This window comes from Oryzias melastigma, linkage group LG15 (assembly GCF_002922805.2).
Source record: "Oryzias melastigma strain HK-1 linkage group LG15, ASM292280v2, whole genome shotgun sequence".
Taxonomy (NCBI): domain Eukaryota; kingdom Metazoa; phylum Chordata; class Actinopteri; order Beloniformes; family Adrianichthyidae; genus Oryzias; species Oryzias melastigma.
In genome coordinates, this window is record NC_050526.1 from 24,040,188 (window position 1) to 24,056,130 (window position 15,943).

At 36.4% G+C, this 15,943-nt stretch overlaps 1 protein-coding gene across 1 annotated transcript in view; it reads right to left on the minus strand.

Annotated features, from left to right (window-relative positions):
* eys (eyes shut homolog) overlaps nt 1–15,943 on the minus strand; it is a 91,501-nt gene that overhangs the window by 54,341 nt on the left and 21,217 nt on the right. The window contains exon 11 of the mRNA XM_036215525.1: nt 5,258–5,428. Coding sequence (XP_036071418.1) covers nt 5,258–5,428 — 171 coding nt within the window. The remainder of the gene's footprint in view (nt 1–5,257; nt 5,429–15,943) is intronic.

Consider the following 15,943-nt stretch of genomic DNA (forward strand, 5'->3'; position numbering starts at 1 on the left):
GCATATTTGTCATATTTGTACAAACCCCTCTTAAATATATATATATATATATATACACACACACAGTTCCCCTGCATATGCACGTTTCTTTATTCACAGTTTCATGTATTTGCAGATTTTTTTTAAGTCACATGACTCTTTTGGTTCATCTCAAAAACATCAACAACTCAAGACGCTTGTATGAAACCTTTGTGTTTGAAGGAGGTGCTGAGGTGTAATTCCACTGTGTATCTCCGCTCCGGATACACCTCGGCATGGCCCCATCCTCTCTGCATGGAGAAATGGCATCAGCTGACTCAGAAGTTTTGATATGCTGAAGAAGATAATCGCGGGGGATAAATATCATCCGGAACAGATGTTGATTACTTAATGAAGGAGGAAATTCTTCAGCTACGTTGGTGGGGGGTGAGACGGGGGTCGAGGTCTCCATATTCGCGGATTAAGGGTTTCCACGAATGTCCTCTGTCCCTAACCTCAGCGAAAAAGGGGGAATACTATGTGTGTGTGTATATAATATATACATATATATAGCTCCTTTTTTCCTCATAATAATGTTTGGGATTTAAAGTAAAATGAATCATACAATGAAAAATTTAACATATCTTTGTTTTCCTCCTTTTAATATTCCAAAAAGCGAGGGAAAAATGCTATGGTCTAGAAAAATATTCACCCTTAGAAGCTGATTCTAAACAAAAATGACAACGGAAAAAGTAAAAAAGCATTGCAAATGACATGGAGGTTTCGCCTCCAGAGACCCAAACAGAATAAAATAAGCATAAAAATAGATAAATGGGCATAATCATTCAAATTATTTTCAAAATAAAATTCAAGCCGAGACTGTTAAGATCTAATAAACACAGCTGCAAAGACAACAGTCACACCAATTTCACTTCCAACAACAATCTATTCTGTTCTCTCACAGCATTTGCTTCTAGACAGAACTATAATTCAATGGTTTAAAAAATATCACCGATGCCAATGTTGCCCTATCTTTTATTTAGCTGTTTTTCTTCCATAGGAATAATGCTTCATGCTCTCCCTATGGCCCTGTTACAGCGAGTCGAACCTAACGGAGCGTTCGTCCTTTTGTCGGAGCCTGTCACTTGCTCTCCCCCCAGCTCCCTCCTTCTCTTTATCTGCTTCTGTCTCAGCCCTCCTCGCATTCCTCCTCTCAAGCTGACAATTGAAGTCAGGAGGGAAAGACATGGGTTTCCTTCAGGGAGAGGTGTGAAAGGGGGAGCGGAGAATAAGTTGCAGGTCTTTCCAAGAGATTCTCCGCATCTCAATGCGCGTCTTTAGGTTTTCTTCAGATTAACTTTGTCTGTTTGATCTCAGGAGTTTTCTTTTTCAGTTCCAATCCTCTGATGTGAAAAAAGGAAAAAAAAAAAGAAAACAGTTGGTGAGCTTTAAGCCAGGAAGAATTACTAGATAAAAGGCATGGTGCTGGTTATATGCTTCCTGAACATTCATCTCTTTTTATGACAAAGCTTAGACATTCTGCATCCCCGAATGATGTAGAATATCTCAAATTTAGGGGAGCACACGGCCAATTTTGACAGCTTTTTAATTGAAAGGTATGTCCTTGACTTGTTGGAAAGCAGGTTTGGAATTAAGATAACCTGATAAAGCGATCAATTGTTCAAATTATCTACTGTGTATATCTGTTGAGGCTTAAGATATGCTGTAGCTTAAGACCCACACAGCGTGATTACTGAAGGCTACGAATTTATGATGGAGTGGAGGTAGAACAATTTCACCAGTGAACCAAACTTACTACTAACATCTAAGGACTTACATGCTTCCAGGTGTTTCTTCACATGAGCACAAGTAAACATGACAGATGTAGGGAGAACAAATCATGTTTTTCAGTAAGTGTATTTTTAATTAGAAAAACAGAGAAATTATAGGGGTGTCAAACTATTGCGTAAATTGTGATTAATTAAGAGACAAATTAGCGTGGTATTATTTTATTATAGTAATTTAAAATATGAAATAATCTCAAATATATAAAAAAAAAAAACAAGGGTCAAACTATTTACTTGCAAGAATGTTTTATTTGAACTCCGAAAATGCGTGTTCGTGTGCCGCGTGCTCGTTGCTACTGTAATGTCATTAATTTCCACCTTTTAGCTCTTAACAGAAACAGCGCTAAACAACACCACAGCTTATATCTTTTATGTAAGGGATAAAGCCTGACAAGGTGTTTATAATTTATGAATAGGGTACGCGATAGGTGATCAAATATGAGAGTGAACAGTGGAAAAAGGTATGCAAACATATATATTATAGAATTCATAAGAAGTTTGTGGTAAGTATTTTTAGGATTGCTCGGAAAAGTCAAGACACTTTTTTGTTAAATTAGATAACTGTGGACCTGATGTTTTGTCCGTTTTTTATTATTATTGTTTCAGATTGAAGAAATACCCCTTGGTGGTGTAAAAGTAAAAGGTTGGAAGTCTATTATAAAACATCATAGCCATGTTGATTGTAATTTGATTTTTTTACTGTGCCACATTGTCACAAATTTAAATAAAAATACGTAAAAATAAGGCTTGTAACAACAGTTTTAGGTCTGATTAAAATAGATTAATTTCAGTAGATTAATTAATTACAGATCACAATCAAACACACAAAAAAATGAATCACATGACAGCTCTAAGTTTTTTATATATACAGAGGTCCCTCATTTTATAGTAATTTACCTTTTGCAATCTTGCTGCTTCATATATTTTTTTAGTGGCAACTTTTTTTTTATTACAACCATTTCCATGAGATTTACAAAGGCCATCTGTGATATGTGTTATGTTTCCTGATTGGTTGCAGATTGTTGTCAATCTCCTCCATGACTGCATTGGCTACACATTCTCAACTCGTAGTTTTTTCACGTTCTGGCTGTTTGTTTTTTGGTGTGCCGGCTTTTGGTTCCCCAACCATCAGGATACGGTACCAGACGAGGTAATAGAAGTGAAACAGGTACCGGGTTATGGAACTGGACCGGTACCCTAATCTTGTACCCTAACCCGGTACCAGTCTGCATCCCAAGGGTTGGGGACCTCTGATTGGCATATACATCTTTTTCGTATCGGTGGCCCAGTACCAAGGGGTCCTCGGACCGGTATCAGTTTGCAACTCGGAGGTTAAGGACCCCTAATTTAATAGGAACAACCAGCACGTCCAAAACAACGCTTTAGGGACACCCAAAACGCCAAAAAGTGACGCGGAGGAGGCCCGATCCATACGTCCATATATGACGAGCTGGAAGTGAAAATGGGTTGACTCAGGGGAGTTCATTTATCGCAGATTATTTTTAGATCGTAACTCCCGTAATAAACAAGGGACCACTCCACAGCATCGAGTTTCCCTCATTCATTACTTAGAGTTTAAAATGGGATTTTTGTAAGAATACTTGAGAATAAAACTTTTTTCAGCTCTTTACATATTTTTTTTTTTTTTTGCATTAAGTCAAGTTTTGTGTTGAGCTTTTTTTTCTTTACAAATTGACCTTGTAAGACTTTGCAATATACTTTGGCAAAACTTTTTAAAAGTAAATATTTTGAATTTATGAAAAATATAATCAAACATTCTTGGTAACAAATATTTTGGTCAAAGCAGACAAAGAATATTTATTAGGTCTTTAAAAGCACATGAGAGAGTTTATGGTCAATGTGATACAAAGTTGATCTAGGCCAATCGGGTAAGATGAATGCTGTGAAGCATGTCTCTGGATAGTGTGGAATAAATCACCCTTGATCGCCACACAATGCATTTCTGTTGCACCTTAGTTGGACCTAACCGCTGTAACACAGGAGACGCCTTAGAGAATGTGAGAAGTTTTTAGAGCGGGGAGCAGTGGTTCAGTGAGATGCACGCTTGAATGTTTTTGGAGTCATTGCTCAAGGCATGCATGCAATGACTTTACCCTTAAACTGACTGGTAATTAATATCTGGAAATGTATTTTTAACAGATGTTAAGTAAAGTAAAACTTAAATTAAAGAAGCAGTGTTATTCTTCTCCCCTCAAAAAAACACATCACATATCCAGGAGTTTCTATCCATCCAAGACAATACTCTATTGTTAGAAGGCTCTACTCAGGGACAGTCAGGCCTACGTATCCCAATCTTCTGCAGCAAAAGAGAATGTGTGTATCTGTGTGTAGATGTGGGAACAAAAGAGCTGGCAAGAGGCACACACACAATGGAGAGCTCACAGTTGATATAAAAGGTGAGGCCAATCTTACCGCTGCATGTGACTGATCATCTCTGGAGGATTCTTTTGTTTGCTTCAAGCTTGTAGCTCAATCACGGAACATCACAGAAGCCTCCCAGTTGTCCACAAAAGACAAGGCTATCAGGAGTTCCTTAACAGATTATTATGTTCTCCATTTCTGACACAATCCATCCTCATTATCTTGTTCTGATCTTTTTAACAGCCAAACTTACGAACAAGACATTAAAACTGAGGCACACTCATAATTTTTGGGATCTCAAAATTAAATGACAACAAGCTGAATCAGGGAGAAATGTCCTTAAAGTGAGAGTTTGAATCTGTAAAACATTTTGCAGCATTTCTAAAAACTCACAACAAAACATGTTTTGTTTGAATAGCACAGTTACTAGAAAAAAAGAGACAGCAAACCATAGTGTTGAAAATAACAGATAAATATAAAAACTATCTACTGGCCTGAAAAAACAATAAATGGATAAGAACAGTTCATTTAGAACCAATTTCTAGAACTTTGCTTTGCCAAACCAAACTAAGAAAGCTTTAAGACCTTCGGAAAATGATTATGTAAAATATATTTTATTCAAAAAAAGCTAAAAACCTAAAAATGATTGTTGCATGGTGCACTGTTAGACCATAGTCAAATTTAGAAAAACAAGATTAGATTGTGCAACTTTGAAAAACTATCACAGCATGGTACAAACAATTTAAAAGACTACAGCCAAGATTTATTTTGCTTTCCTCACATGTACCTAGTGTTTTCACAGAAGTATATATTTTTTAATTTAAAGAAAGCCCTTCAAACAAATGCTGACTGATTTTCCATGATGCTACATATAACAAAAAAAGTAAAAACATTTACAAGAGATTTATAAAGTACATCTGTTATGCAAAGATTTTGAAAAAATAATTCAGGAATACAGTGTGTGTGGGGGGATATGAATATGAATTTTAGCCAGTATGGTTAGAATATTAAATATTTCCTTAAAAAAAAAAAAAAAAAAAAAGAAAGAAAGAAAGAAACAGGCTACTTACTGAAGAGGATGGTGCCTTGAGTAGATTTTGTTTTCACTGTCAAATAGAGGGTTGTATCCTTGACTGCGGAGGCGTGATTACTGCTGTCACCAGAAGGCAGGAGAAGGAATGCAAGAGGCTGAAGCTCTAAGTATGATGTGCCATCGAACGAGGGTATATACACTGTAGAATCTGCAAAAAGGGATTATAGAAAGGTTTTGAATGCATTTGTACGAGGAACAAAGCATTTGTGGAGTAAAATGAGTCTTAGAAGAAAATATCTGCTGTTGTAGAGGTGTTAAAGCATTTTAAGAATTGTAAATAAATTATTTGAATGGAAAAGTTATTGTATTTTAGTGAATCAGAAACAAATTAGGACCCCATATTTGTCTTTACTATTTCTAACAATATTCTTATGTTGTTTTTAATTAATTTACCTTGACAGATTCAGTCTCAGATGCTCTACAAACCAAACAGGTTTACAGAAGGAAAGAAACCTATTTCTCAGTGGGGTAAAGTTTGATGTATGCTCTAAATTCTATCTGTTGATTGACAAACTTTAACTCATGAATGCCCAATTTCACGAACACCTGAAATACTCAGTGTAACTGCTGGGTATTGCAGTGAAACAACTTGCAAAACAAACACAAAAACATAGGTGTGCAGTTTGTTCTAATGTTAGAGATGCTCATGTCTGCAATATTATCAATAACCAAATAAAAAAAACAAATAATAAATAAAATAAATATTTAGATTGGATTTATTAAGGAAAAAAAAAATACTGCATTGTATTACCAAAGTTTGATTTGTGGACCATGTATTAAGATGTGAATTGGATTATGCAAGAGAGAAAAGGCACAACCCTCCATGCTATCTTAACTAAAGATATTCCTGCCACTGCTAAAAAAGCTTAAAAGGATGGAGCTTGGTATCTCCTGCTGCAAACTAACGATGCATTAATCTCCAAGGAATTGATGCGCTGACACACACAGCCATGCACTTACTTTAAATTGTTTGACTCAACAAAGAATGCACAGGGTTCACTTATGCAAAGGGCATGAATGACAACCTCCCCGATTTCTTCTAGATATTTCTACAAAGAATAAAACTTTAAGGAAACAACTGCTTTAAAAATCTGATTAATACTCATTTTTATTTGTATACAAAAGAAAACAACCCCACATATTAACCCAGATGTTTTATTGCATCTCAAAGACATTTATGTCCGATATTTTGCAATATTCTTATGAGCCCAAACAAAAACCAAAAATGCAGAAGCTTTAGATAGCAGATTTTATGGCATCAGTGTTGTATTGTATCATTTTTCACAGGTGTTCATAGTAAAGTGGTCTGCCAGTGTATAGCTAAATCAAGAATGGCATGTACAGTAAAACAATGCCCTAAAGTGCTTTTGTCAGTAAAGGGAACAGCAGAAATTGGCTGGTCTATGCTCCTGCAGCACAGATAGTTTGTCTGTGAGCAGACTCAGCAGTTCCTTGTCAGAGCTGTGCAAGAGTGTCATTTCCCACTGGATGACAAAGCGCTATGACTTTAAGGAAAGGTGGAGAAGGTACAAGCTCAGGTCATCAACTTCACAAGCAAGTGATAATCTGTTGGCCTTTTACACAAAGGATACGGTGCACCTAGTGGTTAGCTTGCTGCTCTGGTCCATGACAGTTAATTTGAAGCAGGTACTAACTCTGGAGAGTTTGCCTAAAACCTCTTGCTCAAATGAAATCTACATTTTGTGTTCACCTAAAGCTTTGGTCACAACTGACCTTATGGCTTGATAGTCTGTGGGGGGAATGGGCAAACGTGTGTGGAGCACGCAGGAGTTCTGCACTAATGTCAGAGACCGCTCTGTGAGCACGTAGAACCAATGCAATTCAGATTAGCCTTATGCTACCTTCATATTTGACATGTGTAGCGCATTATTGAATGCACTTTTAGCATTTGTTATTGTTCACACTAGACTGTCACTGCCCGATACTAGTGCATCCTACAATTGAAATCTTGTCAGGCTTTTTCATTCACAGCTCCATTCTGATATATGAAAAACTTCTGGCTGGACTAAAACCGAAATATTTAGTTTCTCCTTCATGATCAATTTTCAAATGGTTGCCACTATGCGTGTTTTGCCACACATATGTCACTACCAAATCCGAGTCCCTGGTTGGTTAAAGTTTAACTGGTTGAACTATCAACAAGCGTTCACACGGATGTGCGTTTCATTCATAGAGCTTGAAAACTGACTTAGAAACTCATGTAGCGACACGTGAACATTTAAATGTGAGAGACACACCTGTCCTCTTCTTGAGATGCGTCTGCTCCTCTCTACGATCATCCTGGACAACCTGAATACCTGCAGCCCCCATTTGAGTCAACACCCACACTGGTGAATGTGACTAAGACTTACAAACTCTTAAAAAAAGCACTATTTAAATCATCAAGATTCATACATACTTTATAAAACAAAACTTTGAAGCAACATACTATACTTTTTAGTCTACACATCTATAATAGTCTGTAATACTAAAATATTCTTTTGTATCACAGCAAACACAGTTGATCCCATGGTGTGTTGCACTGTGTATGTGAAGCGTCATGTGATGCAAAGGACTGAGACGTACAATTATCAAGTTAGTCAATCTAAAATATACTTTTTGTAATATCTATTTATTTTAGAAATAAGGTATTCAAAAAAAGCATTCAAAATAAATGTGCAGTTAAATCCAGTTTAGCAGGAGCAGAGAGAAGCTCTGGCTGTAGAAGGTCTAAGAAATGTGAATCCTTTTATCAAGGTCTATACTGCGAGTGTAAAAGAGGCCTACGTCAGAAGCTAAAGTAAAAACAATATGAGCTTTCTTTATTCGCTTTTGGACTGCCAGATGTGTCAGTCAGACATGACTCATGGATAGCCTGTGCGGTGTTTGAGGGTTTATTTATAGAAACTAGAAACATCAAATGCAAGAATGAATGCTTCATTGTCATCTTATGAGTGCAGTGACGTAAATTATAATGTATAAAGTAATAGTCATAAACAGATAATATATTAGTTTTTATTTGTCCTTTTTCAGGGATGTTAGTGTAGGTTCATAATCTGTATTTTTCTATGCTGGATAGAAATCTGTACGAAAGTATTTATCTTCATGGATTCTCACTCAAAACTCTGCTCTCACACTAAAAAAGTCCCTAGCTACAAACAGATAAAGTCGACTCTTGTTCAAAACAGATTCTTGGTGCTCATTTTTGTGCTTTCAGCCTAATGCCAGTCAAGATTCCTCCCATTTCACTTTAACATCCTCTGCAGGCTTTAGAAAATTATCATGGTTTTGGTTTTTAATCTTGGATAATTGTAGTATGAATCAGTCTGATGTGATGCTGATATCAAGTCTGTCTCATACATGAAGATGTTTATCAGAGTTCTGCATAACTGTTGTCAGCAAATGCAAAATGGGTACATTTAGTTTTTCTATCAAATAATAATAATAAAAAAAGATATCTGCACACGTATGAAATTAAATGTACTGTTTAGGAATTGTAGAAATACAGGCAGGTAAGATTTTGCAGCACATTCAAGATCAACAACCAAAGTGCTGTATAAGCTAAAGTGGAAGAGAAGGATAAATAAAAGTGTATAGCAGTAAACAGCAAGATTTATGACACAACCAGAGACATTTTCAGCTTTAGCTCCAACCCAAAGTTGATATAGACACGTGCTTTTTTTTTTTTTTTTCCAAAGTCTTACTCTATCATTTGTCTTTCCTGTGAGCCATCTTTCTATTGTGTTAGCTTTTTGTCTTTGGGGGTTTTATTTTCAAACTGTGACATGCAATTTTTTATCACGACTGTGCTCTCCAACCAAAGAATCATAGCAATAAGCTCTATGTTTAAGCTAAGAATGTGCCTCCATAAAACACTGCCATGTTACAAAATAGCTTTCTGTGATCGCTTTAAGACATTCATGAGAAATCTGTGTCAATAAGTTCATCAGATAACCTGCAGGTTCACGTGTCCTACTGTCAAAGAACTACATAGCAATAGTAAAGAGGCATTTTTCCTGAAAGTGAATGGAACTGACTGCATCAACATCTTAAATATCAAACTTGCTGGAGGAATACTTAATTAATATATGCAACCAAATTTAGATGTGATCATTATATAATACCCAAAACAACACTGTCGTAGTCTCAAGACTAAGTACACAATAAAAAGTTAACTTTTCCTGTAAAGGTTAAAAGATTGAAGCTACGTTAACACCAAAGGCGATTTCCATGTCAGGGGTGACTACTTTTAATGTAAAGTCAATGCACAGACGAGATCAGGGGTTTTGACTCAGACGTGGTGATTTAGCAGCAGCTCATTGTGGTGCGTCACAGCGTGTCCAGAGTTAAAAAATCTGTATTTTGGCGTTGCATCTGCATTGTATCACCCAATCAGGTTCACAGCTTTGGCCCATGACTCACTGATGTCACTGGTTGAAGTCCCAAACAAACATGTAGGGGAATTAGATTGCTTATATTTTTCTTATTTGCATCAAGACAATACTAAATGGTTCCTTTATTTTTATCTTTTGATAAACAAAAACGAGTGGGTCTTCACAATCTGATGTAACATCGTGAGACAGCCCCCTCCAGGAAGAGTATTGCTCTGCCAGCACCGTCCCTTTTCTAACACCAACACTCAATTTCTCCACAGAGCTAACGGTGATCAGAAAAACAATTTTCATTTCAGATGAAGAATACCGTATATCTTCCTATTGTGTCCTGTCTTCAATAAATTTCAGCTCAAACAGGTGTTTGTTACTATAGACGCGAAGCTCCTTTAAGACTTTCTGGTTGGACAGAGTTGTGCTGGTGATTTTATTTTGGCCAGTAAAAGCCACGTTTTGGTAATTGTTATTTTAGTCATTTATTTGTTTTTATTAGCTTTACAAACAGTTGCTTTTATTCTTAGAGAATAAAAGTGACAAAAGAGACTATTCTGCCATCTGGGACACCAGTAGCAGGCCTGACACAGCTCACTTTTGTGATCAGAAGAGAAAAAGTCCCATTTATATTATTTCTAAAATAAAAATTTAACCTAGTTTTACTCGCCTGTTCTATATTTTTTCCATCTCGCCTTGTTCTTTTCCAGAACATCCAGACTGGTTGATTTTTCTTAAAGTAGCAAACTATGTGGAACAGACGTGACAGCCAATATTTTAAATGTCAAACACAAAATATAGAGTATTGCTTTTGTCTGGGAAAGATGATTCCTTTGTGGGAAAGTTCTGAATTGACCCTGTTATATCAGCAATGTTTAAGGAAGTGAGATTAAGCAGGCGTGTGTTTTTGGCACCAGCAATAACTGTAACCAAACACTAAACACCCACAAAGCGAGCTGGCAGCACCACACCACTCTTTTGGCAAAGCAGGAAGATGACAAACTTTTATTAGGTTTTAGAAATACTTTTTCATATATTTTTCTCAATTCCCTTTGATATTCTGAGCCAATAAAATCGACCACTAAAAACGGCAATTTCACTTTGTTTAAGTTTTGTTTTATGCAGGGGGCTGCATGGTAGAGTCGTGGTTAGCATTCTTGCTTGGCAGCAAAAAGAGATGGGTTTGAATCCTGGCTGGAACTTTTCTGTGTGGAGTTTGCATGCGGGCTGCACGTTTGCTCACAGCGTAAAAGCCCCGGTTCAAATCGCGGCTGGGGGATTTGGGACCTTTCTGTGTGGAGTTTGCATGTTCTCCCCATGCATGCGTGGGTTTCCACCGGGGACTCCAGTTTCCTCCCACTGTCCAAAAACATGCTTCATAGGTTAATTGGTGACTCTAAATTGCCCCTAGGTGTAAATGTGTGTGTGATTGAGGCCCTGCGACAGACTGGCGACCTGTCCAGGGTGAACCCCGCCTTCCCCCGTCAGTAGCCGGGATAGGCCCCCGCGACTCCGAACGGGAAGAAGCGGACAAGAAGATGAATGAATGAATGAATGAGTTTGCATGCCTCCTCCCAGAGCCAAAAAAAAAAAAAAAACATGCTTCTTAGGTTAATTGGTGACTCCAAATTGCCCCAAGGTGTGCGTGTCTAGCCCTGCAACAGACTGACGACCTGTTTGGGGTGTAGGATACCCCGTCCTGGCTCTAGCAGGCTTTATTCATGAGGTTTTGAGGATGGAAGGATATTTAATGCAGTTAAACTTAACAGCAAAAACAAATAGAAAAAAACAGATTAATAAAGGAAATATAGAATAGAAAAGAATTACATTTTATTGAGTCCTTGATAGGGTAATTATCTAGAAAGGGGAAATTATTATTTTACTTAATCACATTATTGTTTTTATTTATTACTTAATTATATTGATGATGTTATATATAATATTTAATTTACCATCTTTAAAGACAAAACTCATTTTATAATAGCCTTAAAGTAGTTTTTACATTGCCACATTTTTTTTATATACAGATTTTAATGACTGTTTTATGGAATGTGTTAATTTATTTTATTTATTTATATTTTGTATTATGATTGCTGTTTTTGAAAACTTTTTATTTTTATTTATTTAGTTATATATGGCACTTTGATGTACTCTTTAGGAGGAAAGCTGTTAAAGATAAATTTGGTCTAGCTCTTATATTGCAACTACAACAATAATTGCAAACCTTAATCAGTGAAGTCATGATCAATACACAGCAGGTCTGAATGTTTCCCTGGTTCTGTAGCTTTAGCCTTTTATTGTTTAAATCTGTACCTTGAAGTTATTTATTCCAAAAGTACCTTTATGAAAGCAGTGAACTGAATGCTGACATCCTAAATATACTGTCTGAAGTATTCTAACGTACCCAGCTTTTAATCAAAACCTGTCATTTAGTTTGCTGCTTGATAATAAGGGACTCATGATGAAAAATGGTCACTTTCAGCGTAAAACCAAAAATAACAGAAACAATATATTTTAGAGCTGACTTTGCATCAGCAGCCTTATAAAAATACGTTTTCATGAATGATAGTGCACAAATAAAAAATAACTCACTTCAACATATTCTGTACACTAAATCATAAATATCATTAGATCTCACCTACATTTTTGTCACTGAGTCATTAAAAAACCCCAAAAGAAAAAGAAGTAAAATAGGCTGCACTGAGCGCTATGCATCAAGTCATTTCTTTTAGATATATGCTGCATGACATGCCATCTAGGACACAAGCAAGAGCACATCATTAGTCACTGAATTCTGAGGTTGTCTAAAATTAACTCAAGAGCAGGGGTGACTTCCTCTGCTCTCCTCTTGTAGCTATTACTTAATTCAACAAGATGTGAGGACAAAGCTGGCACCAAGCAAAGCTGCTGTTGCAATTCACATTCACAGACTTTGTCAGCATGTAAACAACCTCGGGACACTGTCTGCAGGCTAGGAAATAGCCTCGCAAAGCACATCATTGGATGAGTGTTCAAATGAGACTTTGTTAAACTGGAAACTCGAGTGCTTTGGAGGAGGAGCGGTTCCTCAAAGTCAGCAGAAATGAAATGAAAGGCAGCTGCTATATTTAAAGAAAAAAAAAGTGTGACAGAGAAATAAGCTAGATTTGTGAAAATACGTTAAAAAAAATCAAGAGCAACAGTTGATCAAGCTGTATGTATTGTGGAACGGGTTTGGCTGTACGGTACATCATGCTGCTTGGCCCATCTTCACACGTGATAAAATGTTTCAGGTTTCTCATTTCAGGGTTAATTGGCAATTAGTAAGGTCAACCTTGAGCTTGATTGTTGGTCGCAGCTCACATGTGGTGATGTCGTTTGGTGAATCAAGTTTTCTGAGTCAAGAAAAAAAAAATTCAATGAGGAATAAATGAATGACTATGCGAGTTAATGAATGAATCATCACATTCCTTTGTCTCAAGAGATTGGCCAAATTATCTTTAATAGCAAACTCAACAAAGCTGATTCTCTGTGATGTCAGCTAAAGAGGAGGTTTTCTTTAACATAGCAATTCCCCGTGGGAGAGGGCAAATGAGAATTAGGTCTTAAAAATAGGATCATTTTGTTACAGTGCCCAAAGAGACAGCTAACATTTCAGTAGATTACTTAAACACCTGTAAATTAACATAAAAAATGGCAGATGTGTCAAACTGGGTGCCAGGTGCAGACAAGGCTGCTCAAGCCATGTTAATGACTTCACATTAGCTCGGAGCAGCACTGTGTCACTTCTGCAAACAAGAGATTTCCCAATAAGCCCAACTTTTAACACTTTACATAAACCCCGGGCTTACAGTGTAAAGCGCAAATCACATGTTAGGTCTTAATTTAAGATCCAGGATTGAAGCATTGTTTGGGAAATGACTACAGCTTTTATATCAGAAAACTGGGTTACCCTCACATAAACACTCAGGGAAATGCACGCTATTAGTGATATTTTACAAAAGCTATCTAATTTGATTTTTTTTTTTTTTTTTTTCTGTTAATGCTGTTCAAGCCCCCTGCTCCGCCGTACTGTGTGGGTAGTTTACCACAATGGCAGAGGTTAACTTGGATAAAAAGCATGTTCTGCCTTTTAAATGGATTTGCAGAAAATAATGATATTTGTTAATAACAGTCTTTACTATATAATTAAGATATTGACAAGTGCAGAATGTTGATAATGTGACTGTGTAAAAAAATAAAAGATTCAACTGTATTTTCTTACTTTAATTTTAGACTTTTTTTTTTCAATTGAAATAAAAAAAAAGGGACTGGTCTGGTCCGTGCCCCTCAGTGGAAATAAGGCTTTAGACTCATGTGAAGGTAAGGCAGGAATCAACTCCGAAATCTTCCCAAAAGAGGTCGACCACAGAACCCCCTGCCCCTTTAAAACATTAAGGCTGCACCACGAGACTTAGTAATTTAGTGTTGAAATATAAGTATTCTTTAAGATTTTTTAAAAGGTCAAATTCATAGCAGAACTCTGATTAGACATCTCAGTCAAATAAGAAAGAGGTACAGTATGTTTTTCCTTATTTTTAACTTTTATAAAAAAAAAATCTACTTGTTTTAAGGAAAGCTGTTCAAAATGAAAAAAGTGATATATTAAGTCTGATATATGAACCAACTTGAGTTTGTTATTTGGCAAAGTTTGGTATATTTATGTATTTTGTGCTTGGGGTCTGTTAAGGTTGGCCAGTCAACCCTTGTGCTGTCCTAGGAATGTTTAGGATTAAAAGGTGGGCCAGAGTACTGTTGGCTCATTGACATGTTCAACTGGATGGAAAATCTCACCCATTGCATTTTGAATGGCAAAAATGAAACCTACAGTGGGACGAGCACATTGGTCTGTGTTTGCTCCACCCACCTGCACCATATTCCCAAACGGCACTCAGGTGGGACAAAGTGAGGTTGATTGAACCCACCTACCTGCCAATCAAGTGAACATGCCCTTAAATATGGATAAATGTTTACGCGAGGAGATTCCTGAAACCAGGCTGTGCATACATTCATTTTTGGTGTAAGATCAAACGTTTTAACATGGGAGTCAATGGTTACTTGCTAATTTTGCAACCTGCCTCCAGTGGTTTATGAGCAACTGTGACATTTGCTACTTTTGTGTTTAGATCAATTACAGGATCAGTAGGCGGGACCTTGATTTTAGTGGACTGATGCAATAAAATTAGTAAATTATTTCCATTTGTTGACACATGGTTATTAAATTAAAAAAAAGGACATCAGCAGCCAAGCCAAGATTATTAAATGAAATGTAAGCACAGAGCAGCTTGTAGTTTGGGGAGGTAGCCAATCTTGCTCCACTCTAGAACATACTTCAGTCTAGAAGTGCTTTGTTTGATAAATGAAACAATTAAAATATAAAAACATATAACTTTTAGAATAACCTATCACATCTAACTGTTTCTCTTCACCTATTTTGTATTATTTTTAAATAAAAAAACTCAAGATCAAGATTTTCAGGCTAAGATCCCTTAAGGTGTCTGCAGGTGTTTTTGTGGCAAGCTGCGTGAATGAAGCCTGTGTAAAGCTCCTTTTGTGATTAGAGTAGTGCACCATGCATGCGCTCTATTGCAGGAACGCAATCTCCTACACAGGGACAACATGTGTGATAAATGCATCTGACGACGTAATCCATTCAGCAACAGCGTTAATGAAAGTGCAAAGGAGTAAGTAAAATTGTAATGTTGTGTGCATGCCTGCAACCTAGACAATACATTAAAGCAGGACTTAATGGGCCACTGTAGATTTTTTTCTGAGAAAAATAGATTTGAATAATATAAACTAAAATATGTTTGTGTGATAGAATGAACAATTTACATATAGATTTTTGCCCAGAGTATTCTTTTTTGATTTATTGATTTTATTTTATTTGTTATATTGTAGACAATGTAACAAAATCAATCACAGATATTTCAAACTCCACATAAATAAAAAGAAATCCAATGATAAAAAGAAATAAACTTAATGCACATGTAAGAAAAAAATAACTGTAATTACTTATAATCCTAAATAGAGATTTTTGGAGTGACACATCCAGTACACACTTAGGCCATATTGGATTCACTAAGAATAGTGAAAATTAAGCCAAGTAGAGCTTGATTTAGTGAGTGTTTTGAACATTTAGCGTGACACCATCTACTTTTATTGAGGCATCTGATTGGCCAGCCTATAATATTAAAAAAAAGTATTATGTAAAACGAATTAGGATCAACAAGAACAGGCAAATAAAATAAATGAGTAATAAC